Genomic DNA, 27,628 nt, shown 5'->3' with positions numbered 1-27,628 from the left:
ATGCCTTTTTAGTGGACAAATTTTCCCGAGCTTGTGCATATCATAAAATCGTATGTGTAAGATATTTAGTTTTCTCGCGTGCACCGCTTTTTAATTTATCCTAGTATCTATTTAGTTGGTCTTGACCGAGGGACCGTTGTATATGGGGGTACAGCTGGCCTGGGATTTTCCTCCTTGGTGCAGGAGGACGTACGGGGAGGTTTTTCACTCAGCTGTTGTTCCACGCCCCTAAGTCAGTTAGCTTGTGATTTAGATGTTTCATGGATTGTATTTTATTTTTCTATGATACGTAATGTATCCTGCGGTTAAGAATATATGAAAGTCATATATTTGAACTGCGGATAAAGACATGAATGAAAGTGATCCTCGCAGTGATGTGCACTACTTAGGCAGTAGTGAAAATAAGGCCTGAAAAAAATTTCAGGCCTGTACGGGATTTGAACCCATGACCTCTGCGATACCGGTGCAGCGCTCTACCAACTGAGCCAACAAGCCATCAAAATTTCAGGCCCGTACAGGTGCCAACTGAGCTGTCTTTCATGTCTTTATCCGCAGTTCAAATATATGACTTTCATATATTCTTAACCGCATATTCATCACTTCACGGGTTTATTTAGAACCACTATCATGACCAGCTCCCAGTTGGCTTGTTAGCTCAGTTGGTAGAGCGCTGCACCGGTATCGCAGAGGTCATGGGTTCAAATCCCGTACAGGCCTGAAATTTTTTTTTCAGGCCTTATTTTCACTACTGCCTAAGTAGTGCACATCACTGCGAGGATCACTTTCATTCATGTCTTTATCCGCAGTTCAAATATATGACTTTCATATATTCTTAACCGCATATTCATCACTTCACGGGTTTATTTAGAACCACTATCATGACCAGCTCCCAGTTGGCTTGTTAGCTCAGTTGGTAGAGCGCTGCACCGGTATCGCAGAGGTCATGGGTTCAAATCCCGTACAGGCCTGAAATTTTTTTTCAGGCCTTATTTTCACTACTGCCTAAGTAGTGCACATCACTGCGAGGATCACTTTCATTCATGTAATGTATCCTGTAGTCTTTTTTGGAGAATAAACTGAGCGCTTGGTTTGAAGCAAGCAGTACGTAAGGGTTGTGTGTGTTAGTGAGATCTAGAGGAGAGGAGGAGCTCCGCGTGAGAGGACTTGTCACGCAATACGTCACGATGATTCTTTCCCAGAATCGGGGGGGAATGATAATCAATAATCACTGCCTGGTCTTTGTGTTCGCTTTTCAGAGTTTCAGAATCCGTTAACTATGGGAAACTCTTTAAAAATCGAGGGAATTGATATCAAAGAAGAACTTGGCGGGGGAAGTTATGGCGTAGTTTACAAAGCCAAATGGAATGGACGCTTTGCAGCCGTTAAAGTCCTGAGAGATGACATGTTTTGGTGTTATCCTAGAGCAGTTGAGGATTTTAAGAAAGAATGTGAATTCCTTCGAGTGTTAAAACACCCCAATATCGTTGAAATGTACGAAGTTCTTTTTCCAGAAAACAGATCGCCTGTTCTTATCACAGAGCTCATGCTTTGCGATCTACAATCGCACTACATCAACTCGAAAACTACACCTAAAGTTTCGCTGGACGAAGTCATTAGAATCATGTTGGATGTCGGCGAAGGACTGAAATTTCTGCATGAACACGAGTGTCCCATCATTCACCGAGACATCAAATCTAAAAACATTTTACTCAACACGAAACTAAAGGCGAAGATTGCTGATCTGGGCCAAGCAAAGGAGTCTCCGCTGGGAACTTCCCGGCATATGTGTAAGACACCTGTCCCCGGCACGACAGTGTACATGGCACCGGAAACATTCCCTCGCGGAAATCGTCAGGTCAGAAGTGATCGCCCTACGGTTGATTATGAAACAGAAATCGACGTCTTTTCGTTTGGAGTTGTCTTGCTGGAAATTATCGTCGGTCACGTTCCGTCCCCCAAACCAATTTGTACGCCATACAAAGGTAAGTGTTGAAAGGAGCAGGGGTTGAGCGGCGGAAGGGGTGAATATTTTGGTTGAATATTCTTTGTTATTGTTCCTACATTCTCCTTATTGGGTTCTAATCCTTGGTTACTTTGTGTGTCAAAGGCGGAACAGTTTTCCGAACTTTTAGAACTTCCAGTCTTTAAATCTCCTGTCATGTCCTCAGTGCAGACCATATGTTTGTATGATAACTCGCTTGGATTATCGCTTGGAGTCTCCTAGATACATGATAAATCTCCTCTAGAGTTCACTTGATCTCTTAGATGAAAGTGAATCCGGAAAACTTCTCTCCTAAAGGGTAAAAATCAATTGAATTTCATGCTTAATCTTAACCATTACAATTTCCTCAAACGTGATTGTTGTATTGGCTTCTTCGTTTCTCACTAATCATTCTGTAGAGCTGTAACCGCTCAGTGTAATCAGAAAGTTGGCTGTGATCGGACGCCAGTAATTGGACAATTGAAGTGGCCAATCATACTAAGTCCTCTCAGCCAAATCCACCTATCACAGAATTAATCACAATAACCATAACAATGACCACTTATCCTTAGAAAAAATTGAGGAATTTCCAAAACAGAGAATTTTTTTGCTACAGACATTGTCTCTACAGGAGATATTTGACCTAAATGTATTTGTTGTTTCCAGAAATTGTGATGGTTATGATTAACTGGTAACAGGACTTCTATGTCATCCAGTTTTGTGTCTGTAATCATACTTGTGATTGATAAATTGGACTCCTGCTTCATGGTCGTCCAATTTCGCTAACTACTCATATAATTACAGAGCAAATTGGACTCCACTTTAGGTCCTATTACCATTATTAATCAAAACTATAACAAATTTCTTGAATGTGATTGGTTATCACTGGCCCAATTTGAGCACTAAGAGGACATTGTACACAATATGCTTGTAATTGGACTGTGTATAGAACAGTTGACATAATTATAATGCCTGTTTAAGTGGGCAGTATGCATCATGTGCGTGCACTGTTTTTTCACATTTCACCAAGTTAACTTTTTTTTTGATAAAGTATAACCAATGTCTAACTTTTTCTCAAATTTTGTCATAGTTTTGATTAATTGGTAACAGGACTTTGTGTCATCCAATTCATTCTGTAATCACACTCATTATTAACAAATCGGACTCCCACTTTGCAGTTGTCTAATTTTGTTAATCACACTTATAATTACAGACCGGATTGGACTCCACTCAGTCCTATTACCATTATTAATTTACAACATTTATGAGTTTCCTGTTTAAAGTTGAGTGTTATTTTGTCATTTCAATTAGGATTAATATGTATTCACTTTAGCTTCTTCAGTAAGAGGGGCTAGAATGGAACAAAGCAGTTGGAAAGATAATCCATAATTGTAACCTAGCTCTTCTGAGTATGGTTTATCAGCATTTGGTTTTCTTGACTGTTCTGTGGGCATCAATCAAAGGCAGAGAATCATCCTCTCCTCCCATCCGTAAATAAAATCCTTTTGGGTGCTGGTATGTCACTTGGTGATGTCCATGGCTGAGAGATTGTCAGATAAATGAATATTTGACCAAGAGGTGTGGCATGGACCATCTCTCAGCAAAGGACACTATCAGCCAACTTGTCAGCAAGCCAGAAGGGGCTTTAAATATTCTACAAGCCTTCCATTAATTTTTTTATCATGTGTTGACAAAAAATTTTGTTGACTTCCCAAGCAGCATTTGAGAACAGCTTTTTAATGTCACTACCACTGGACTTGACAAAACGAGTTCCTTTTTCTCCCATGCTAAAGAATATAAATGAGTTTGTTGAGCAAATTATAGCTTACTGCAGGAACAGAGTTATCCCCTTCTCTCCCAGGAGTGACCAAGACATAATCTCTCCTTACTTTATCAATACAAATTAAGCTGACTAGTAATGAGAATAAACAAAAATATCAACCAGGGGATGTTCTATGATTTAACATTTAATTCTTGAAACTAAATTTATAAAATGTGAAAGACAGTAAAGAGGATTCCTTTTAATACCCTGGGAATGGGGCTCAGTGTCAGTGATCATTATTTTGTTGACCCCACACACAATTAAATGTTCAAATTTTCCTTTTTACAAAAAATTAAAAGTCCACATTGAGTGCTCTTGGTCTTCAAGATCACTTTTTAATGAACTTGGCACCTTATCCAGCCCCAGAAATGAAGAACTGAGGTAATTGTGCCTCTTAAGAATGCAACTTTCCCAAAACCTTAGGGAACCAAGACACAGACACTTAATATCCCATTCAGTGCCTGAAGATTTAACGATAAGGCTAGTACTGTATCTCTCAGGAACAAATGCACTTCTGGTACAAACTCCCCTTTGATGCTTAAGTAAGGATAGGTGGAGAGGAGGGGTAGGCCTTGCCATGATCTTTTAAAAAAGAAATTAAAAGAAAAAATCTCAGAAATGTTTTTAGTTCATGTTACTCTTGATGGATGATGATTTGTGGAATTTTAAAATTGTTGTTGAAGTTCCAGTTTCAATCCCTGTCTTACCAATAGAATCATGAACCTTATAAAAACACCTTTGTTCTCTAATTTTTCGATGCAGAATAGCACAACACTGAATCACATTATTATTTCACCAATTTACCAATATTTTAACCCTTTAACCACCATGAGTAACCAACAGAGAATTTCTCCTTACAATATCAATACAATATCAAGTAGACAAGTGATGAGAATAAAGAAAAATATTAATTAGGGATTAATAGTTGATCCAGTACCAAATTCTCCAAATCAACATTACATGAACTATATAGCTGACAGTAAGGAGAATTACAAATGAGATCTTGGGAGTTTAAGGGTTAAAGTAAAACTCCCACGAAACCTATGGAAAGTGGCAAATGTGCCAAGACCTACATAATTGATCCTGTTGCTCCCAGATCAAATTTGTCATTCTCCTTACTGTAAATCACACAATTCTTATGATGTTAGCTCAGAGAATTTAGTATTGGATCAACTAATTATCCCCAAATTGATATTTCTTTATTCATATCACTTATCTGGTTGATATTGTATTGATATTGTAAAGAGAAATTCTGTTCTGGTCACTCATGGGAGTTAAAGGGTTAAAAACCTAAGAGAGCTCATATGAAAGTTCCAAAGCTTTGACTACACTCAGCAGGGTTGCCTCTTTTTTGAGAAAAGGGCTGGAAGGTTCATTGTCATATTAAGCATGTTCCCAGGAAAATTATTACTGCTGTGTCATCATATGCCATAGTAATTTGCTGTTCCTTGGTAATTGGGTTCTTAATTTTATTACCATTTAGAGGAAAGTAAGTAAACACAAGTCCAATGTAATGAGTAAGCCCCTTGCTAAATCAAAAATACCCTATGGATTGTAGAGCCTCACTAAAAGACACCCTGATGAATTGTGAACACCCTTCAAAATAACTTGAGGTAAAAGTTATTTAATAATGAGTCAGTTGGACTTACCAACACCAGTAATAGTGGACTAGGTACCTAAAGGTGGGGTTATGCCACAATTACCTAAGGTTTGTAGGACACTGCTGGTATAGTGAGAGGATGGTCACATTAATTGTTGCATCATATCATATTTCCTTAGCCCTGCCCCACTCCTGGTTACAAAGCAATGTTGGTTTCCTTGCAATGTTATTAATGTTTTCATTTAGTTTCTGTGATCCCCTTCCTGATCCTCCTTTATCTGTATCACTCTTCACCCTGTGTTTTTATATATGTATTATGTACCAGATTTACCACCTGGGCCCAGTTGAATAATGGTCGGAAATGCTATCCAACAAATAAATTGCTACACAAGAGATAAGTGGTAGAAAAACCTATAGAGTAAGCCACTGCATAGAGTTTTCTCCAGTGGATAGCACTATCCATTTTCAAACAAGTGGGGCCTGGCTGTTAAAAACTACACGCTTTGTGAAATGCTGTCAGAAATAAGCTCTTATGTAGTTCTGTTATTTACGTTATTGGGTTTATTACTGGTATGACTGGCACCATCATGTAGACTGATCTTTGGGCATGTTATTTAAGATTAAATTGATGTAATAGTCAGCAAAAAACTAGTGTTGAATCAAGTAAATCGACAGTTTACTTTCAGTAAATACCATCTATAAACTTACTAACCCATCAGGAATATGAGACTCTCTTCCCTCAGTAACAAATCCTCCTTTGATAATGACCCCCTCCCCTAACCTAAAACATCAAGTGGGATAGTGCCCCCCTTGAAACAGCATCTTTTCCACAAAAGCTAATGGAAAATAGGTCAAATTTTGTCAAAGTACATGGAGATTTGTGTTGCTAGGGAACCATGAGAAGATTTGGAGATAGATGGAACAGCCCTGTTATCCTATATTCAGAGGGGTGGTGGGGAGGTCTGAGGGGTGGAGGGGTACTAAAAAGGTACTGTTGTCTCTACTAAGTCAGTATCTTTCCTTATTTTGTATCAGATGGAAACATAGTACGGGAACACAATCGACGAAGAAAGGAACTTGGAGAGATGGGCACTCTTCACCCTCTACGAGAAATAGTCCTGCAATGTCTGGAAAATGACCCATCAAGAAGACCCTCGATTAGCCAAGTGATTAATGATTTACGCAGAAACGACGGCAGTCAGAAACGAATTGAGTTGAAAATTGTTTTACTTGGAAACTCAGGCGTTGGAAAATCTCTTTTGATAAAGAAATACATCAACAAGGACTTGCCATCAGAACTTGTTCGTTCGACAATCGGTGTGGAATTGCATCCAGTGCCGCTTCAAATTGGAAATCAAATGGTAATTCTGAGAATTTTAGACCCGGCAGGCCAGGAGAGATTTGACAGCATTGCTCCAGCCCTGTTCAGAGGCTCGCATGGAGCTTTCCTTGTCTATGACATTAGTGAGCCGAGAAGTTTTTCTGATCTCCCAAAGCACTTGAGCTTTATTGAGCCTGTGTGCGGCGAAAATGTCAAAGTTATGTTAATTGGGAACAAGAAAGATCTTCAAAGAAGAGTCCATAATGAACTTGCTCAAAACTATGCTGAAAAAAACGATATGGAGTACCTTGAGGTTAGTGCGGTAACTCTTGAAAACGTCGAGGAAATGTTCGAGGGCATAGCGAAAAAAATTTTAGAATCACTAGACATCAGCGATGTACAGATTATGGAAAGAAAATTACATCGGAGTCAGTCTCGAATCCATCTCGGTGAAGATGATCAGGAAGAACCCGGTGGTAAATGTTCGTGTTAGCGCAGTCTTTATGGACCTTAAGTTGTCAGGACTGCAACGTATTCAGGAAGACGTGTATTCCAAAATGAATTTTTATTTTCAGTTAAAATTTCACGCGAAGGCTAGAGGTGTTTACAACTGTCTCTTTTGGTACCACACAGGAATCACTGATGAAGTACGAGATAAAGTTAACAAAAGAATCATGTATGTAGAAAAAACTATCAATGAGTAATGAATCATCGCGCCAAAGGCAGGAATTACGAACCTCAAAGGTCAAATAATTGTCACGATTCTAATTTCACGCATGCCCAAACTCTTAACGGATTAAACAAATGAAGAAGTGAAAAAATATCATACATTATATACCTCCAAGAGATTATATGCTATTGATAATACTCGATACACGACTGTCTTTGTAGTGTTTGTATGTTTGTTTGCCCCTAAACCTAACCTTCTGACACATCCTGACCAATCTGACTATATTTAGTATCCACTTGGAATTTTAACGCTGCTCACGTGGGTTAACCCTTTTCTCCCTGATGTCATTATGCATATTCTCCATACTGTTCTTTATACGTTTTCTAAGATGCTGACAAGGAGAATTTGTTTACTGATCAAGAGTTTCTTTTGTTGGGCATCATTTTCTTCATTCTCATGACCTTGAAGTGTGATTCAGGGGTGATGTGAAATTGTAGGGAGAAACTAGATGTTAGTCACTCTTAGGGGCTGGAGGGTTAAGCTGAAGTTGAGGTGAGTTTTAAATTCAAAATTTCATGAACCCTTCCACTTGAGGGACCAGGGAGGGGGGAAGGTCACATGGATTTCAGGGGGAACGGGGGGGGATTAGTCGTTAACAGAGTTGAAAGAGGAGACTGTAGGAAAAATTGACTGCTAATGAGCTCATCACTAGAATACAACAGGACGAGGATCAGCTAACTTCCTTCTCCCTCCCTTCCCCCCCCCCCCCCAGGTGACAAATAACGACCAGTCTCTGAACCACTGGCTCTGGTCTTTGATGAAGATAATAGAGTTCTTCGACGACGAGGGAGGGACTTGCGTCTGAAATCGGAAACTTTCGCTCAGAGTTGAACACTACGGTCTAAATCCGACTCCAGTATCTATCTATAATCACAGCTAGTGTCCAAAATTGGACAATAAAGACCAAAATCGGACACAGGTGGCCAAGATCAGACATCAGTGCTTAAAGTATGACATTGACATTAGATGATAGTGTCCACAATCGAACATTATGCAGTAAAGAGGATAACGATGAATATTTTTAAGTTGAGAGGGGAAGGGGTATTTCTAAACACGAACGCATGAGCTTCAGCCAATGGGGCAGGGGTAAGGGCTTGCTAAATGCTTAGTAAGACAAGTCTTTTTCAAAAATGTGGGAGGCCTAAACCTCCTTTCCCCCCCCCGCCCCCCCGCGAATCTAATGTTCATCCGTGTTTAACATCGTCCTCGATCACTTTAGTTCAACAAACAGCACCGTGATTTACTTTTCCTGTCGTTCTTGTCATGTTCCATTGTTCCCTTTTCTTCCTTGAGTTCTATGACTCCCAGATTGAGGGCGTCACGACGAGGGGTACGGAAGCGTTCAGCAATGGGGGACTTCTCCTGGCTGGCATCCCTGTTAGAAAGGGTTTCTCGCAATGATACCAGAAGACTGTTAGCCGTAGCTTCACCTTCGTTTTTTTTTTCACATTCAATCATTAAGTCTATGAGAACAGAAAATATTTCATCAATGTTCTTTCCAGATTTGGCACTAGCCTCAGTGTAAAACATACTCTCTCTTTCGGCAAACTGCTCCACTTCCTGCGACCCGACCTTTCTCTCCAACTCCTCATTTTTATTTCCAACAAGTACGATGGGAATTTCTTCATAGCACCTCTCCCTGACGACTTTCACCCAATTTGGCACTTCCAAGAAAGACTTTTGAGAGAGTAGATCGAAGGCAATGACCGCACCCCGCACGTCCCGAAAAATCTGAGGCACTAGGTTGGAGGCTTTGGTGAGCTTGTGACCACCTACATCGACGATATGAAGATGGATTGACTTATCAGGGAGACGCAGTCCCACAAAGTGATCTCCAGACTCGACGTTTCTTGAAAACGATATCTCAGAAAGCTGGCTGTTGGTATCCAGGAATCGGGTAACGATAGATGTCTTACTCACACCTGCCTCGCCAAGTACGACAAGCTTAAACTTGTGATCATAATGATCAATGGACTTAACGGCATCCCTAACATCAGAGGGGCTACCTGATAGTGTCTCGCTAATAGCCTTGCTGAGTTTTTCTTTAATCTCACCTGCGCTGGGCCTTTCCTCAGGAGAATTTTCCAAACACTGCAAAACAAGATTGCGTAGAGGGTGGCTCGGACCCATCTCTTCTAGGTCCTCATGACGGCGTTTGTACTCTGGGACTATTTCCCCATCTGGAATTAAAGTTTTTATAAGGAAAGCTGTTAAATTGAGCACAAGACGATGATGATGGAAAAAAGGCATTAATCGCAGTAGGCCAAGGAAAGAACCTATCTGCATTCGTGCAGCGGTATACCCCAATAGCCTCAATTTGGCGCGAAAACTTCAGGATCGACATGTAATGCCCTTTAAACAATCATAGCTGTGAATTATAGGCATCAATAGTTTACGCTGAATTAAACAAGTCACGCAACTATTATGCAGCTGATAGCGTGACTTGAAACAAATTAAAGCCCAATATGTCTCACTTGAGCGACAATTTTTGAAAAACTTTGTATCATGATTAAACCATCTAGAATTGCTCGGTAGTCGCATTATGAATTAAGATGATAGCGATCATGAAATAAACAATGATTCATTTTGTTTTGGAGGGGACGTTAAGATGTGTTCTGTTTCCGATTTGACAGCCTCATAAAATGAATGACCGCTCGAGGCACCTAGCTTGAATTTAATGAGAGTTGCATCGACGTCTGTCAACAAGCGTGAAAAAAGTGGAAAAGCAACTGTTTCAAGAGAGTAACGGCAGTCATTCGCTGGGTAACTTGATCAATCGCTCGTTAAAATACGGCCATCCAAATTTTAAAAGAAAAATCCGGAGGCAGTTACCTTCAAGAACCGGGTCAGGCAAAGTACCCACTGGTAAATGACCAATAATAATCTCCAGCAGCATGGCTCCAAACGAGAATATGTCGATTTTGACGGAGTATCTCGCTTTATCGCCCCTCGGTAGTCCTCCCAACCCCGCGGGATACGTCTCTGGAGCGGCATACACGGGTGTTCCCGGCATGGCGGTCGCGTACATTGCACCACGAGGGAACGCTTTCGCCTGACCCAAATCTGCAATCTTCGCATGCAAGGTTTTCGTCAACAGTACATTTTTGCTCGCCAAGTCGCGATGTACAATCGGTTTTTTTAGGGTATGAATATAGTGTAAACCTTCAGCGACGTCCAACATGATTTTAATTACGTCTGGGAAAGGAACCTTTGGTTTAGTCGTTGAGTTCCGAATGTGTTTGGCCAAATCGCACTCCAGCAACTCTGTCACAATAATGGGGCTCTCTGGAGAAGGTGGTAGAATAACAGTGTAATATTTCACAATGTTCTTATGCCGAATACTGCAGAGAATCTCCCATTCCTGCTTAAACTTTGCTAAGATGGCTTTTCTTTGACTGACATCGTAGTCTTCCATCACTAGGATAGGTAGAATCCGTTTGGCAGCAACTTGCTTGCCTTTCCACACGGCCTTCCACACTTCGCCATACGAACCTGCTCCGAGTTTGTTTTTGAGTTTTATTTCCTCAATCGAAGACGTATTTTCCATACCGTTTCAGAAGCAAGGGAAAGATCGATATGTAAAAGTCTGCTCGTCATTAGATACTAACAGTAAATAGTCAATAACCGGAAGTGCAACCGAGCGAGGCCTGGAGCATAACCATAAACGGCGTGGCCGAAGTTAATCATTATTTGATGACGCCAAAAATTCGTTTGGCGTTACTTATAGTTAATTCGTACTTTTCATTCTGTCAATAATCTGTTTTTTTTTCCCTGCATAATTCTTCACCGTAAATTTTATTCAATCGTCGTTTCACTATTTTAATCATAAAAAGAGGTTGTTGCTCATCGTGGTAGTAAATTGCAATAAACCGTACAATTGATGTAGTCACTTGAGAAGTTTACTATCCAGTTAATCTGCTTGACTGGCTTAAAAATATGTACTTGACGAGGAAAAAAATTAACACTATAATAAATTACCAAGTGAATTATGCCTGCTAAAGTCTTCTAACTAGTGTGTGTTTTTTTACATTTTTTTAAAAAAAAAGAGGATAATGATATAAAGTTATCGACGATGCCCCACTGTTTGACACTGTATCTGCATTTTACACGGGGAAATATTTAATTTGCAGTAAAATTCAAGTCATTTCAATCTTGAAAAACTCTCTTCGAAATATGTACAAAAGAGATAAAAGAGAGAATGCGTTGAAATTTGCTTGGTTTGCGTAAATTTTTACCTTTGCGGAGAAATCACTTAAATTTTGTTGGTTTTTACTACCTGATCATTTTCGCCGCAGAGATTAAAAAAAATTAATCCGCTTGACTACGTAACTTATGACTTATGACTTATAACTCTTCCCGTGGAATATAGTTAGCTGCACACTCAGGGGAAAGGGCAATTTCCCTTCGTTCAGCATTACCATAGGAAGCCTAATGTATCAGTCTTGCTGAATTTATTGCTTAGAGTACAACCTGCTTGGTTGTAAGACTACTGATAAATGCGTGTCTCTTGTTCTCCGTCGCCAATTTTCTTTCCGATCCACAATGCTTTCTTCGTATATCCTTGAGCCCCGTCATATTTTGCGAGCAACTGAAACATTTACCTCCTATTCGCGCATGCTGTAAATGCAGGAGATTGTTTGTTAAATGTTCGAATTCACCCCTGTTCGAGACTTGTAGAGAAATTTTTCATCAGACATATACCGCTTTTTATCATGATATTTACTAAACTCGTACCAGCTCTGCAATCATTGATATATTAGTTTTATTCATGCTTTCACGTCTCTAAGGACCATAATAAAAATTAAGGCGTTTATATCACTCTACGTTCACCACACAACTGTAGCTCAATATTATTCAGTTATTCCCGATGCACATGAACAGCAAAAAGCGAGGAGGAAAAGGCGCTAAAAAGAGCAAGTCCACGGGATGAAGGAGTTAAAAATAAAGTCATTGGCGAAAAAGTTATAGGAATTTCGCCATATGACTCAACAAAAAGTCCATTTCATCCTAGTTAGCATGGGCACCAAGGGTATTGCCTTTCGTCACCAGGCACAACCCGGAAAGTCCAAATCTCTAAAAGATTCTTATTCAACACTGATATTTTATTCGAAACGACGCAAACAATGGGAAAACATTTTCCGAGGAACTGATTTTCACTGATCGGAAGAAAAAACCCGCTGTAATGTCTTTATTATCAAAATAAACATAATACAGCGATAAATATGGTAAGGGAAGTGACTGTGAATGTGAACAAAAATCATCGCCATTTTGTAATCCTAAAGTCTTTCAAAACTGGCGAATCTAATGTTCATCCATGTCTAACATCATCCTAAATTACTTTAGTTCAACAAACAACACCGTGATTTCCTTTTCCTGTCGCCCTCGTCTTGCTCCATCGTCTCTTTGTTTTCCTTTTCTTCCTTGAGTTCTATGACTCCCGCATCGAGGGCGTCACTACGAAGGGTAAGGAGGCGTTCAGTAATGGGGGACTTCTCCTGGCAGGTGACCCTTTCAGAAAGGCTTTCTCGTAAGGAAGCCACTAAATCGCTTGTCTTAGATTCACCTTCCTTTTGGTTTTCGTATTTGATCATCAAGTCCACAAGAACAGAGAATATTTCATCGATGTTCTTTCCAGATTTGGCACTCGACTCTATGTAAAACAGATTCTTTCTTCTAGCGAATTCATCCACTTTACGCGAATCAACCCATCTCTCCAACTCGTCATCTTTGTTTCCAACTAGAACAATGGGAAGCTCTTCCCCGCACTTCTCCCTCACAACCTTCACCCAATTCGGCACTTCCAAGAAAGACATCTCAGAAAGGAGGTCAAAGGCTATGACCGCGCCCCGAACGCGGCGAAAAATCTGAGGCGCTAAGCAGGAGGCTTTGGTTAACTCGTGCCCGCCTACATCGACGATGTGAAGATGGACTGACTTATCACGGAAACGCAGTCGCTCAAAGTGATCTTCGGACTGGAGTGTCCTCGGAAGTGTTATCTCGGAGAGCTGGCTGTTGGCATTCAGGAATCGTGTCACGATAGATGTCTTACCCACGCCGGACTCTCCAAGTACGACAAGCTTAAACTTGTGATCATAATGAATGTGTGACATGGTACCAACTTTGTCCCTAGCGGGGCTACTGGATAATGCACCATCCACAACTTTACTGAATTTCAGAAGTTCTTCTATTATCTTTCCAGCACTGGGCCTTTTCTCAGGAATGTTGTCCAAGCACTGTAAAACGAGGCTGTGGAGGGGATGGTCGGGACCCATTTCCTCCAGGTCTTCACTACGGCGTATGTACTCTGGAACTGTTTCCCCATCTGAAATTAAGGTAATGATAAGAAACCTGCCTTTGCAGTACACCTCATTACAAGTGCATTTTTTTAAAGCTGAACTAGTGAGCAGCACTCTGCGAACAGTAGTTGTAAAACTTATTAGGGTGAGTCAACGTTACATGCTCACGATCGTTGGACTGGCCATGTTTGATTTAGATATTTAAGTGGACAGTGGGTGGAGAGACTCACCCACCCCTGTCTCCTTCCTTTTGACGGCTGGTCACCCCTTTGGTACAAATTTCTATCTTTAATCAGCCTTACGCTGCCGTTAAAATCAAAGATGGCAGCTATACTTTTTACCATGAAAAAACTGATCACTCGCTCGACAAAATTACGCCTACTCTGCAGCCTATCGAAAAACTTTCCCGTATTTCTTCAACAAATGGATCCTTTTCAACAACAACTATATCAGATGATCTGGGCTTTCCGCAGTAATTTAGAAATAAACGTCTTTTATTTATCTTAACCACCTAATATAGGCAAATGGACCGTGCAAAAATCCCGTTTTGCCTTCTATTGTTTATTTTTGTATTGCTCTTGGGTCAAACCTTTAGTAAACAATAAGAATCAATATTTAAAGTCGAAATAAAGGCTAGTCACGCAAGTTGTATTCGCCTATGACGTAAAGATTCATTGCGTGACGCGCAACAGATACGTCAAAGGTTTAGAAAGCATATTTCTACATAACACATCCCAACCAGATGTTTTTAACATAAGCAAATCTCGTTTAAAACATTATATTATGGCTAAATGTACGTTTAAACATGCACAGTGATATTTCGAGGGCAAAATCGGTAGCATTTACCTTCAAGAATCGGGTCAGGCAAACGATGCACTGGCAAGTGACCAATAATGATCTCCAGCAGCATGGCTCCGAACGAAAATATGTCGATTTTTTCGGTATATCTCACTCTACGCCAAAGAGATCCTCTTAACCTTGTGGAATACGTTTCTGGAGCGGCATACACGGGTGTTCCCGGCATGGCAGTCGCGTACATTGCACCACGAGGGAACGCTTTCGCCTGACCCAAATCTGCAATCTTTGCATGTAAGGTTTTTGTCAACAATACGTTTTTGCTCGCCAAGTCGCGATGGACGATCGGTTCTTTAAGGGTATGAATGTAATGTAAACCTTTAGCGACGTCCAGCATGATTTTGATAACGTCTGAGAAAGGAACCTTTGGTTTAGTCGTTGAGTACCGGATGTGTTTCGCCAAATCGCACTCTAGCAACTCTGTCACAATAATGGGACTCTCGGGAGACGGAGGGACAATGGCAGTGTAATATTTCACAATATTGTCGTGATCAATGCTGCGGAGTATCTCCCATTCCTTCTTAAAATTTTCCGAGAAAGCAACTCTAATACTTCCATCATGATCACGCTCGAAGAAGTCAGGTCGAATCCGTTTGGCAGCTACTCGCTTCCCGTCCCACACGGCTTTGAACACTTCACCATATGAACCTTCTCCAATTTTATCTCCGAGTTTAATTTCCTCGGCTGAGGATATGTTCCCCATATCTCTTTAGTCATAAGAGAATAACAACCCTCAAACAATCTGTATTCCTATCTGATTGGGGTAACCAAATACTCGTAATGTCTCAGTAAACCCGGAAGTGACCGAGCAAGGCCTGGAGTTAAACCCAAGCCCCGCGCAGCCAAACAGAGTAAGAAACCTATACAGGAAGCTTATCTGTGCATAATGAAACGCTCGCAATGGTAAAATAAACGACTATTACAACGAGCTCATTCTCACATATAAAATTGATATGCTCGTGTGGAGCGCGTGAAAATCACCTGAAAAGCCTATGAAACATTTTATCTCTATCACAATTTTTTTTTTTCGATGGTTGACAATATTAGCCTCACAGCTAAACCAACCAAGCATTAAGTTCTTAGTCAGAATGGTCATCAGTTCGGCTTGCTTGCATTATGGAACTGTAAAAGTAGCATGTTAAGCCACTGGCATTGCTCGATTTTTTTTTCCAAATTATACTCGTTTTTGAAAATTATGCTACTTTTTCTTGAAGCAAGGCCTTAAAAAAAACCCATTAAGTCCAAATTATTCCAAAAATCATGTCCTGCTAGCACAATTCATAAGGGCCTACCTTGAACTGCTCTCTAAAATGTTCTTGTCCTCAAGGCTCAAGGGAGGAATATAGCCCCGAGAAAGACGCTGCTCCCAAAAACATTAACTTATAAGTCAAAACTGTCTATTTTTCTGTTTTGACAAATTTTTTTATTTCTTCTTTAATCGACCTTAGTTGATAATAACAATAATATTTATATATACTTTATTCATCTTCGTTTATGGTATGCCATGTCACCCGAGTGACAACTTTTGCCGACTTAAAAACTCGTTGGGAAGTTGTCCACGCAATTCACGAGTGTTTTCATGTTCTACTCAACAAGGAATTGTCAGGTGACTGTTCTGCGAGCGCCATCTTGAATCGCAGCTGTTTTGTCCTTGTTGATCCGCTTTCGGGACTGAGCTTTGCGCAAACGAGCATACGCGGTGTCAGATTGCTACATGAGTAAACAACAGATTAGCTTAATTAGGATGTTTAAAAAAACTTGAGCGCGTTTTATTAGCAAACCAAATTTTTAGCTCCATCAGGTGTTCGGCACATGTTTACCTTGGGTAGTGGAGTGGAGTTGCACTCTTGAAGAGCTTCTAGTAAGTTCAGGAAGTGGTGAATCACAGTTTGTGTCAGCTGTTGAATCAATCAGGGAAAAGAAACACCGTTTTAAAAAAAACTTAACGTAGATTAGGACAAAACAATGAAAACTTTGATTTGATTTTCATTATGAAAAGTAACAGTTACCTTTATCAAGGTAGGTAAGACGGACATTTCAGGCACTGATAACTTGTCATAATTTTTTTAGTTAAATTTCACGCCAAGGCTAGAGGTGTTTACAACTGTCTCTTTTGGTGCCACACCTCAACTTCAGCTTAACCCTCCAGCCCCTAAGAGTGACCAGCATCTAATTTCTCCTTACAATATCACCCCTGAATCACACATTAAGGTCATGAGAATGAAGGAAATGATGCCCAACAAAAGAACCTTCTGATCAGTAAACAAAATCTCCTTGTCAGCATCTTAGAAAACGTATAAAGAACAGTATGGAGAATATGCATAATGACATTATGATGAAAAGAGATAACGCATGTGAGCAGCGTTAAAATACCAAGTGGATACTAAAAATAGTCAGATTGGTCAGGATGTGTCAGGTTAGGTTCAGGGACAAACAAACATACAAACACTACAAAGACAGTCGTGTATCAAGTATTTTCAATAGCGTATAATCTCGTGAAGGTATATAATGTATGGTACGTTCTCACTTCTTCATTTGTTTAATCCGTTAAGAGTTTGGGCATGCGTGAAATTAGAATCATGACAATCATTTGACCTTTGAGGTTCGTAATTCCTGCCTTTGGCGCGATGATTCATTACTCATTAATACTTTTTTCTACATACATGATTCTTTTGTTAACTTTATCTCGTACTTCATCGGTGATTCCTAAGTTTTAAACTCAAAATTTCATGAACCCTTCCACTTGAGGGACCAGGGAGGGGGGGGGGGAAGGTCACATGGTTTTCAGGAGGAACGGAGGGGGGGTTCAGTCGTCGTTAACAGAGTTTAAAGAGGAGACTGTGGAAAAAATTGACTGCCAATGAGGTAATCACTAGAATACAACAGGGGGAGGATCAGCTAACTTCCCCTCTCCTCCCCCCTCCCCCCGGTGATAAATAATGACCGGTCTCTGAACCACTGGCTCTGGTCTTTGATAAAGATAATCGAGTTCTTTAGCGACGTCAAGCAAAATGAACGCTGTATCGCGAAAGCCAACAAGTGATTTCTTTGCATTTGTGAAGATGTGAATTCAGCCAAATCTTGTTCCAAAAGCTCTGTGACAATAATTGGTGCTTCTCCCAGGGACTTTGGCCAAACCAACGGTTAAATATTTCACAATATTTAGGTGATCCAGCCGGCTAAACAATTCCTACTCTACTTTTAATTGCACCTCAACATTGGTCTCCCCCCAAAATTCTGCGCGGACACTAGTGTCCACAACCGAACATTGGTGTCTAAAATTGGACACTTGCGTTTGATATTGGAAACTATTGCTCAAAATTGAACACTACTGTGCAAAAATTGACATCAGTACCTATAATCAGAACTAGTGTCCAAAATTGGACAATAAAATCCAAAATCTGATACAAGTGTCCGATTTTAGACACTGGAGGCTAAGATCGGACAGAGGTGGTCAAAATCAGACACTAGTGCCTAAAGTAATATACTAACATTAGATGATAGTGTCCACAATCAAGCATTATATAGTAAAGAGGATGACATTAAATATTAACAAAACCTATCACGATACAGGGCCCACGCAGAATATTTTTAAGTTGAAAGTGGGGGGGGGGGGGTCTTTGTAAGGACCAAGGCATAAGGTTCAGCCAATGGGACAGGGATGGGGCATGCTAAATCCTTAACACGACAAACTTTTTTCAGAAATGTGGGGGGCCTAAACCCCCCCCCCCACCCCTCCCTCTTCACGGTCCCTGCCATTTTTTAACCCCTAAGTCTTTCAAAAATGTTCATCCAAGCCTAACATCGTCCTCGATCACTTTAGTTCAACAAACAACACCATGATTTGCTTTTCCTGTCGTTCTCGGCTTGCTCCTTTGTTCCCCTTTCTTGCTTGAGTTCTATGACTCCCGGATTGAGGGCGTCACGACGAGGGGTACGGAAGCGTTCAGCAATGGGGGACTTCTCCTGGCTGGCATCCCTGTTAGAAAGGGTTTCTCGCAATGATACCAGAAGACTGTTAGTCGTAGTTTCACCTTCGCTTTTGTTTTCACATTCAATCATTACGTCCATGAGGGCAGAAAATATTTCATCAATGTTCTTTCCAGATATGGCACTAGCCTCAGTGTAAAATACACTCTCTCTTTTGGCAAACTGCTCCACTTCTTGCGACCCAACCTTTCTCTCCAACTCCTCATCTTTATTTCCAACTAGTACGATGGGAATTTCTTCATAGCACCTCTCCCTGACGACTTTCACCCAATTTGGCACTTCCAAGAAAGACTTTTTAGAGAGTAGATCGAAGGCAATGACCGCACCTCGCACGTCCCGAAAAATCTGAGGCACTAGGTTGGAGGCTTTGGTGAACTTGTGACCGCCTACATCGACGATATGAAGATGGATTGACTTATCGGGGAAACGCAGTCCCACAAAGTGATCTTCAGACTCGACGTTTCTTGAAAACGATATCTCAGAAAGCTGGCTGTTGGTATCCAGGAATCGGGTCACGATAGATGTCTTACCCACACCTGTTTCGCCAAGTACAACAAGCTTAAACTTGTGATCATAATGATCAATGGACTTAACGACATCCCTAACATCAGAGGGACTATCTGATAGTGTCTCGCTAACAGCCTTGCTAAGTTCTTCTTTAATCTCACCAGCGCTGGGCCTTTCCTCGGGAGAGTTTTTCAAACACTGCAAAACAAGATTGCGTAGAGGGTGGCTCGGACCCATCTCTTCTAGATCCTCATGACGGCGAATGTACTCTGGGACTATTTCCCCGTCTGGAATTAAATTTTTTATAAAAATAGCGTTTAATTCAGCACGAAATGATGATGATGGGGAAAAAGGCACTAATCGCAGTAGGTCAAGGAAAGAACCTATTTGCATTCGAGCAGCGGTTTACCTCAGTGTAATAAAGGAACAATAGCCTCAATTTGGCGCGAAAACTTCAGGATCGACTTGTGAATGTCGTCGGACAGCTTATAATCTTTAAAATATATTTTTGGTCATAATACTCAATATACCTCACTAAAACTGAGGAATACAAAAACAATAACTTGTAGTTGAAGCGAAAATATGCACGGATATTTGTCTGTGGACATTTGAAATGTTCCGAGAGACAAACAGTTTTCCTAAAGCAAAGCTTGAGCAAAATGGTGAGCTTCAGGGAACAGTCAATTCTCAAAGATAAATGTTACGTGCATATGGCTGGAAAATAAATGGTCGTGTGACGCCCTTTAAACAATCATAACTGTGAATTATAGGCATCAATAGTTTACGCTGAATTGGACAAGTCACGCAACTTTTTGTTTAGCTGATAGCGTGACTCGAAACAAATTAGACCCCGATATACTCATTTGAGCGACAATTTTTAAAAAACTATGTATCATGATTAAACCATCTAGAATTGCTCGGTAGTCGCATCATGAATCAAGATGATAGTTTTCTGCGATCATGAAATAAATAATGATTCATTTTGTTTTGGAGGAGACTTGAAGATGTGTTTCGTTTCCGATTTGACAGCCTCATAAAATGAATGACCGCTCGAGGCACCTGGCTTGAATTTAATGAGAATTGCATCGAAGTCTGTCAACTAGCGTAAAAAAAGGTGGAAAAGCAACTGTTTTTAAGAGAGTTACGGCAGTCATTCGCTGGGTGACCCGATCAATTGCTCGTTATAACACGGTCATCTAAATTTTAAGAGAAAAATCTGAGGCAGTTACCTTCAAGAACCGGGTCAGGCAAATTACCCACTGGTAAATGACCAATAATAATCTCCAGCAGCATGGCTCCAAACGAGAAGATATCGATTTTGACGGAGTATCTCGCTTTATCGCCCCTCGGTAGTCCTCCCAACCCCGTGGGATACGTCTCTGGAGCGGCATACACGGGTGTTCCCGGCACGGCAGTCGCGTACATTGCACCACAAGGGAACGCTTTCGCCTGACCCAAATCTGCAATCTTTGCATGCAATTGTTTCGTCAACAATACATTTTTGCTCGCCAAGTCGCGATGTACAATCGGTTTTTTTAGGGTATGAATGTAATGTAAACCTTCGGCGACGTCCAGCATGATTTTAATTATGTCTGAGAAAGGAACTTTTGGTTTGGTCGTTGAGTTCCGTATGTGTTTGGCCAAATCGCATTCCAGCAACTCTGTCACAATAATGGGGCTCTCTGGAGAAGGTGGATGAATGACAGTGTAATACTGCACAATGTTCTCGTGCTGAATGCTGCAAAGAATCTCCCATTCCTGCTTAAACTTTGCCAAGATGGCTTCTCTTTGACTGTCATCGAGGTCTACAAGGATAGGTAGAATCCGTTTGGCAGCAACTTGCTTGCCTTTCCACACGGCCTTCCACACTTCGCCATACGAACCTTCTCCGATTTTGTCACCGAATTCTATTTCCTCAATCGAAGAAATATTTCCCATACCGTTTGAATAGCAAGGGAAAGACTGATATCTGAAAGTCTGCCCTTCAATTTATTCAGGATATCAGATACTAACAACTATCAGTAAATAACCGGAAGTACAACCGCGCGAGGCCTGGAGCCAAAGTTAAAACGGGCGTAGCCGAGGTTATTTTGTTGCCGCCAAAAATTCGTTTGGCGTTACTTATAATTAATTCGTACTTTTCTTTTTCTCAATATTCTGTTTATTTTCCTGTATAATTTGCCTTTGTTTATATCACTTGTATAAGTTCCTCACCGTGAATTTCATTCATCCATCGTCAGAGGTTGGTGCTCAACGTGGTAGTAAGTAATAATAAACTGTAGAATCGTTTGTCTCACGATTTAGTCACTTGAGATCGCGATTAAATCTCGATTTACATCTCAAGTGACTTCATTGTGAGACAAACGATAATACAGTTTTTCAATCATATCTCTCGATCGCTTTACATCGTTTATATCATCAATTTGCCATTTGTCCTGGATGTCGTACGACGTTTGTAAGTGTCTTTTTTTTTTTAGTTTTCTCGTGACCTTACGCATAGTTGTAAGAGCATATTACTTGTAATTTATTTCCTCGATCCTTCGCCTCGTTTCGTTTTGTATTTTGGAAGTAAATTAAAGAGTACGTTTATTACTGACATGTGCCCCAAAATTGTAGACATTCGGTTCTGTGTACCACACGGTCAGATCCTTGGCCCTGTTTTGTTCAACATAAATTAAAGGTTGGAGACCTCCAAAGAAATATAAATGCTAAAAACTTCCAGAACGCCGACGATACCATTGTCTATGATCACGCTTACATCTCAGATATATGTCCAGGCATATGTCAGCCATGGATCAATGCTCTGAGTGTGTGAAGAGAAGAAAAACAGGCTAAGAAGTATTCAAAACGTAATAAAATCTCATATAGGAACAATTGGTTTTATTGAAAGGCACCGCAAATTTGGTCAACGATTTTAATAAAGGAATGGTCCAGTAAACCAATTTTGACAGAAATCATGTTAAATCTGGTGGAGCTCAGTTGAGATTGTTGCGGCGCGCAGTCAACTTTTTAAGTCTTAAAATAAACCTCTATAAAAAAAAAAAAAAAGAGAGAGATTCTAGATACTTGTGCTTCACTGTTCTACAGTCAGGGCCAGGCCTGTCGCTTTAAAACCGACTCATGCATCTTATTTCTTCCAGAAGTTTACTATCGAGTAAATCCGCTTGACTGACTTAAAAATATGTACTTGGCGAGGAAAAAAAATTGACACAATAGTAAATTACCAACTGAATTATACCTGCTAAAGTCTTCTAACGAGTGTGTTTTTTTTTACATTTTTTATCCAAGCTTAGTTTTAACTTAAACCTTTAACGTTCATGACTAAAATAAATTATCCATAAAACAATTTTCAAGCCCATAAAATTTATTGTTTTAAACACTAGAGTCGATAGGTACCTGAGGAGCGCCCAAAAAGGTTACTGTTATTTAACTATTTGTTTCCTTGCAAAACAAAAAAAAAGGATAATGGTACAAATTTATCGTCGCTGCCCCATTGTTTGAAAGTGTCTCTTCATTTTACACAAGGTAATATTTAATTTGCAGTAAAGTTCAAGTAATTTTCAATCTTGAAAAACTCTCTTTGAAATATGTACAAAAGACATAAACGATAGAATGCTTTGAAATTTGCTTGGTTTGCTTAAATTTTTACCCTTGCGGAGAAATCACTTAAATTTTGTTGGTTTTTATTACCTAATCATTTTGGCCGCAAAGATTTCATCAAAAATTAATCCTCTTGACTATAGTTAATTGCACACTCAGGGGAAAGGGCAATTTCCCCTCGTTCAGCATTACCATAGGCAGCATAATGTATCAGTCTCGCTGAATTTATCGCTTGAAGCACAACCTGCTTGGTTGTAAGACTTCTGATAAATGCGTGCCTCTTGTTCTCCGTCGCCAATTTTCTTTGCGATCCACAATGCTTTCTTCTTATATCCTTGAGCCCCGTCATATTTAGCGAGCATTAAAACATTTACCTCGTTACCGCGCATGCTGTAAATGCAGGAGATTTTTTGTTAAATGTTCACCCCTGACCGAGACTTGTAAAGAAATGTTCCATCAGACATATGCTGCTTTTTATCGTGATGTTTACTAAACTCGTAACAGCTCTGCAATCATTAATATATTAGTTTTATCAATGCTTTCACGTCTAAGGACCATAATCAAAATTAGAAGTTTATATCACTCTACGTTTAACACAAAACTGTAGTTCAATAACATATGATGAACGCCAATCAATGTTGTTTTCCACGTATAATATTTTTAGTGAAATATTTCTCCTCAAATATTATTCCCAATGCACATGAACAGCAAAAAGCGAGGGGGAAAGGGCGCTCAAGAAGAGCAAGTCCACGGGAGGAAGGAGTTCATAATAAAGTCATCAGCGAAAAAGTTATAAGAATTTCGCCATATGGCTCAGCAAAAAGTCCATTTTTTTCTAGTTAGCATGGGCATCTAGGGTATAAACTTTCGTCACTAGGCACAACCCGGAAAGTTCAAATCTCTAAAAGTTTCTTATTTAACATTGACATATTATTAGAGACAATGTAAACTGATTTTCACTTATCGGAAGGAAAAACCCGCAATAATGTCTTTATTATCAGAATACACATAACACAGTGATGTATACGGTAAGGAAAGTGACTGCGAATATTAACAAAAATCATCGCCATCTTGTAACCCTTGAGTATTTCAAACCGGTGAATCTAATGTTCATCCGTTCTAACATCGTCCTTTCTCACTTTAATTCAACAAACAACACCATGATTTGTTTTTCCTACCGCCCCCGTCTTGGTCCATTGTCCCTTTGTTTCCCTTTTCTTCCTTGAGTTCTATGACTCCCGGATCGAGGGCGTGATGACGAGGGGTAAGGAGGCGTTCGGCAATGGGGGACTTCTCCTGGCTGGTGATCCTGTCAGAGAGGCTTTTTTGTAAGGAAGCAACTAGATCGCTTGTCTTAGATTCACCTTCCTTTTGGTTTTCGCCTTCGATCATTAAGTCCATGAGAACAGAGAATATTTCATCGATGTTCTTTCCAGATTTGGCACTCGACTCTATGTAAAACAGATTCTTTCTTCTAGCGAATTCCTCCACTCTCCGCGAATCAACCCATCTCTCCAACTCGTCATCTTTGTTTCCAACTAGAACAATGGGAAGCTCTTCCCCGCACTTCTCCCTGACAACCTTCACCCAATTCGGCACTTCCAAGAAAGACATCTCAGAGAGGAGGTCGAAGGCTATGACCGCGCCCAGAACGCGGCGAAAAATCTGAGGCGCTAGGCTGGAGGCTCTGGTTAACTCGTTCCCGCCCACATCAACGATGTGAAGATGGACTGACTTATCACGGAAACGCAGTCGCTCAAAGTGATCTTCGGACTGCAGTGTCCTTGGGAGTGTTATTTCAGAAAGCTGGCTGTTGGCATTCAGGAATCGGGTTACGATAGATGTCTTACCGACACCAGACTCGCCAAGTACTACAAGCTTGAACTTGTGATCATAATGAATGTGTGACATGGCACCAACTTTGTCCACAGCGGGGCTACTGGATAATGTTCTATCCACAACTTTGCTGAATTTCAGAAGTTCTTCTATTATCTTTCCAGCATTGGGCCTTTTCTCGGGAATGTTGTCAAGGCACTGTAAAACAAGGCTGTGGAGGGGATGGTCGGGACCCATTTCCTCCAGGTCTTCACTACGGCGTATGTACTCTGGAACTATTTCCCTATCTGAAATTAAGGTAATGATAAGAAACATGTTAAATTCAGATTGAAATAAAAAGAAGATAATTCGAAGTAGATCTAAAGAAATAACCCGTCTACTTTCGCACAGTAATCAACTGCTCTACCAACCCATTTACTAGGGAGGACTCGTGCCGTGTTGTACACCTCATTGCGATATGTGTGGGAAATCACATGATTACGAGTACCTTGTACGATTGATGCTTCGAAATTTTTTTTTAATTTAACGAGCACCAGGCTAGTGTAATTTTCTTATGCTGAACTTGTAGGAAGCACTCTGTGAACAGTAGTTGTAAAACTTGTTCATTCTCCAACACGTTTCGCATAACTGTCGTAGACTTCAGAAATTTTTACTGTAAACACTTCACGCCTGTATTTATTAGCCATAGTTAGCGGCTATTACGAGAGCCAATGACCATAAAGGCTCGACCAGACTTACGAACAGGAACAGACTAGAGCGAAGTTGTAAGAAGCTTCCCAAACATCCTGAATGACCATGAATGCAAAAACAGTTCATGCCAAATACGGTCTGGGTGTACATTACACACACCTCCCCCCCCCCCCCAAAAAAAAAAAGAGCCTGCAGGTGTCTTATCAAGGTGACTCAACGTTATATGCTAACGATCGTTGGACCAGGCATGTTTGATTTAGATATTTAAGTGGACGATGGGGGAAGAGAGCGGGGAAAGGCGACTAATTTGTAGTGCCTCACCCACTTCTCTCCCCTTCCTTTTGACCGTTGCTCACCCCTTTGGTACATATTTCTTTCTCTAACCAGCCTTACGCTACCGTTAAAAGATGGCAGCTATACTTTTCACCAAGAAAAACACACTCGACAAAATTATCGAAAAACTTTCCCCTATTTCTTCCATGAATGGATCTTTTAAACAACAATTATAACAGATGATCTGAGCTTTTCGCAGTAATTCAGAACTAAACGTCTTTTATTTATCTTAACATGCTAATTGTGGGAAAAAGACCGTGCAAAACTCCTGTTTTGCACTTTATCACCTATTTTTGCGTTGTTCATTGGCCAATTCTTTAGTAAACAAAGGTTAGTCACGCAAGTTTTATCTACCTATGGCGTGACGCGCAATAGATACGCCATAGGTTCAGAAAGCATATTGTATATAACACATCCCAACCAAATGTTTTTTACATAAGCAAATCTCGTTCAAAATATTATATTTTGACTACAGATACGTGTAAACATACACAATGTTATTTCAAGGGCAAAATCGGAGGCATTTACCTTCAAGAATAGGGTCAGGCAAATCATGCACTGGCAGATGACCAATAATGATCTCTAACAGCATGGCTCCGAACGAAAAGATGTCGATTTTCTCGGTGTATCTCGCTTTATCGCCCTTCGGTAGTCCTCCCAACCGCGTGGAATACGTTTCTGGAGCGGCATACACGGGTGTTCCCGGCATGGCAGTCGCGTACATCGCACCGCGAGGGAACGCTTTCGCCTGACCCAAATCTGCAATCTTTGCACGCAAGGTTTTCGTCAACAATACGTTTTTGCTCGCCAAGTCGCGATGTACAATCGGTTCTTTAAGGGTATGAATGTAATGTAAAGCTTCCGCGACGTCCAGCATAATTTTGATTACGTCTGAGAAAGGAACCTTCGGTTTAGTCGTCGAGTTCCGAATGTGTTTCGCCAAATCGCACTCTAGCAACTCTGTCACAATAATGGGGCTCTCGGGAGTCGGAGGGACAATGGCAGTTAAATATTTTACAATATTGTCGTGCTCAATGCTACGGAGTATCTCCCATTCCTTCTTAAACTTTTCCATGAAAGCAGCTCTAATACTTCCATCATAGTCACCCTCGAAGAAGACAGGTCGAATCCGTTTAGCAGCTACTCGCTTCCCTTTCCACACGGCTTTGAACACTTCTCCATATGAACCTTCTCCAATTTTATCTCCGAGTTTAATTTCCTCGGTGGAGGATGTGTTTCCCATGTCGTTGCAGCAACAGTAAAATTATTTATTTGGAACTGATCGGGTTAACCGAACTGTTTTCGTCTTTGGAAACCCGGAAGTGCGGCCGGGCGAGGCCTGGAGCAAACCCAAGCCTCACGCGGCCAAAATGTAAAGCTCATCGAATAAATCATTCCCTCTGATCGCTTAAAATCTGCAATTTTCACCATGATTAAGTTCAGAGTTTCTAGGTGTTTTGTCCCACACGTTCCAAAATACTTGACCACGGTGAAACACTTACGACTCCCTTTGGAATGGCTCGTGAAAGAGGCATATCAGGAGCCCATTAATGGTTCCTGGCATACATATTTTTGCAAATGAATAAAGGAGATAAGTCTCTAAGGAAACTCTGGTGCTCCGTCTGTGGGGGAGTGAAACAATATAACTTTAAGTTGATAATGTAAAGTGGCCACCAAAAAGTTTTAAAGCTGACGTTTCGAGCGGTGGCCAAGTTACATCATCAACTCAGTTGATAAAACTAAAATTATCTCGATATATTTTATATTTAGTATATAAAACTCTCGTCTTAAAATGCTTTGCTCTGGCAGCAGGGGTGCTTTTGTTCCGCCCTAGGCCTTGCTCACTCCTTTTCCCGGTTTGTCAGGACTATTTTCCAAATCAAACCAGAGTTATTATAGTTGAGAAGTTAGGAAAGCCGAAAAAATCAGAAATAAAAACGATTGCTCAGAGTTTGGGTTAAGGGCTCCCTGACTGCACTCAATCTTTTGTCAAGTGAAAAACTCAAATATTGGCAATCACAAATCTGGACAGGCATCGTAACAATTTCGTTCCCAGGGTGCACCCTC

At 40.6% G+C, this 27,628-nt stretch overlaps 5 protein-coding genes across 5 annotated transcripts; 1 reads left to right on the top strand and 4 right to left on the bottom strand.

The window, feature by feature from the left end:
• The first annotated feature begins 1,141 nt into the window (after positions 1-1,141).
• Positions 1,142-7,283, top strand: LOC131792083 (uncharacterized). The gene is made up of 2 exons (XM_059109451.2): positions 1,142-1,982; positions 6,439-7,283. The coding sequence occupies exons 1-2, from the start codon at positions 1,277-1,279 to the stop codon at positions 7,215-7,217; spliced, it is 1,485 nt and encodes a 494-aa protein (XP_058965434.2). The 5' UTR covers positions 1,142-1,276; the 3' UTR covers positions 7,218-7,283.
• LOC131792167 (uncharacterized) lies at positions 7,275-11,038 on the bottom strand. Its single transcript, XM_059109543.2, has 2 exons — positions 10,287-11,038; positions 7,275-9,634 (listed from the first exon to the last, which is right to left on the bottom strand). Exons 1-2 carry the CDS (start codon positions 10,999-11,001, stop codon positions 8,670-8,672), a joined length of 1,680 nt encoding a protein of 559 aa, XP_058965526.2. The 5' UTR covers positions 11,002-11,038; the 3' UTR covers positions 7,275-8,669.
• Positions 11,039-12,245: 1,207 nt separating this feature from the next.
• LOC131792148 (uncharacterized) lies at positions 12,246-15,388 on the bottom strand. Its single transcript, XM_059109521.2, has 2 exons — positions 14,597-15,388; positions 12,246-13,776 (listed from the first exon to the last, which is right to left on the bottom strand). Exons 1-2 carry the CDS (start codon positions 15,306-15,308, stop codon positions 12,794-12,796), a joined length of 1,695 nt encoding a protein of 564 aa, XP_058965504.2. The 5' UTR covers positions 15,309-15,388; the 3' UTR covers positions 12,246-12,793.
• A 1,599-nt stretch (positions 15,389-16,987) lies between these two features.
• Positions 16,988-21,076, bottom strand: LOC131792042 (uncharacterized). Its single transcript, XM_066169544.1, has 2 exons — positions 20,332-21,076; positions 16,988-19,389 (listed from the first exon to the last, which is right to left on the bottom strand). The coding sequence occupies exons 1-2, from the start codon at positions 21,038-21,040 to the stop codon at positions 18,425-18,427; spliced, it is 1,674 nt and encodes a 557-aa protein (XP_066025641.1). The 5' UTR covers positions 21,041-21,076; the 3' UTR covers positions 16,988-18,424.
• A 2,704-nt stretch (positions 21,077-23,780) lies between these two features.
• LOC131792133 (uncharacterized) lies at positions 23,781-26,866 on the bottom strand. Its single transcript, XM_059109505.2, has 2 exons — positions 26,090-26,866; positions 23,781-24,825 (listed from the first exon to the last, which is right to left on the bottom strand). Exons 1-2 carry the CDS (start codon positions 26,802-26,804, stop codon positions 23,843-23,845), a joined length of 1,698 nt encoding a protein of 565 aa, XP_058965488.2. The 5' UTR covers positions 26,805-26,866; the 3' UTR covers positions 23,781-23,842.
• Positions 26,867-27,628: the final 762 nt, after the last annotated feature.

This window comes from Pocillopora verrucosa, chromosome 7 (genome assembly GCF_036669915.1).
Source record: "Pocillopora verrucosa isolate sample1 chromosome 7, ASM3666991v2, whole genome shotgun sequence".
Taxonomy (NCBI): Eukaryota; Metazoa; Cnidaria; class Anthozoa; order Scleractinia; family Pocilloporidae; genus Pocillopora; species Pocillopora verrucosa.
The sequence above is the reverse complement of the archived record's forward strand: the minus strand, read 5'-3'. Positions and strand labels throughout refer to the sequence as shown.

Excerpts from the sequence above, each read along its gene's own strand:
- LOC131792083 (XM_059109451.2), top strand. The coding sequence starts at position 1,277 with ATGGGAAACTCTTTAAAAATCGAGGGAATTGATATCAAAGAAGAACTT. Across the intron at positions 1,983-6,438 it reads AATTTGTACGCCATACAAAG|ATGGAAACATAGTACGGGAA; the intron begins GTAAGTGTTGAA and ends ATTTTGTATCAG.
- LOC131792167 (XM_059109543.2), bottom strand. The coding sequence starts at position 11,001 with ATGGAAAATACGTCTTCGATTGAGGAAATAAAACTCAAAAACAAACTC. Across the intron at positions 9,635-10,286 it reads GCCTGACCCGGTTCTTGAAG|ATGGGGAAATAGTCCCAGAG; the intron begins GTAACTGCCTCC and ends CTTTAATTCCAG.
- LOC131792148 (XM_059109521.2), bottom strand. The coding sequence starts at position 15,308 with ATGGGGAACATATCCTCAGCCGAGGAAATTAAACTCGGAGATAAAATT. Across the intron at positions 13,777-14,596 it reads GCCTGACCCGATTCTTGAAG|ATGGGGAAACAGTTCCAGAG; the intron begins GTAAATGCTACC and ends CCTTAATTTCAG.
- LOC131792042 (XM_066169544.1), bottom strand. The coding sequence starts at position 21,040 with ATGGGAAATATTTCTTCGATTGAGGAAATAGAATTCGGTGACAAAATC. Across the intron at positions 19,390-20,331 it reads GCCTGACCCGGTTCTTGAAG|ACGGGGAAATAGTCCCAGAG; the intron begins GTAACTGCCTCA and ends ATTTAATTCCAG.
- LOC131792133 (XM_059109505.2), bottom strand. The coding sequence starts at position 26,804 with ATGGGAAACACATCCTCCACCGAGGAAATTAAACTCGGAGATAAAATT. Across the intron at positions 24,826-26,089 it reads GCCTGACCCTATTCTTGAAG|ATAGGGAAATAGTTCCAGAG; the intron begins GTAAATGCCTCC and ends CCTTAATTTCAG.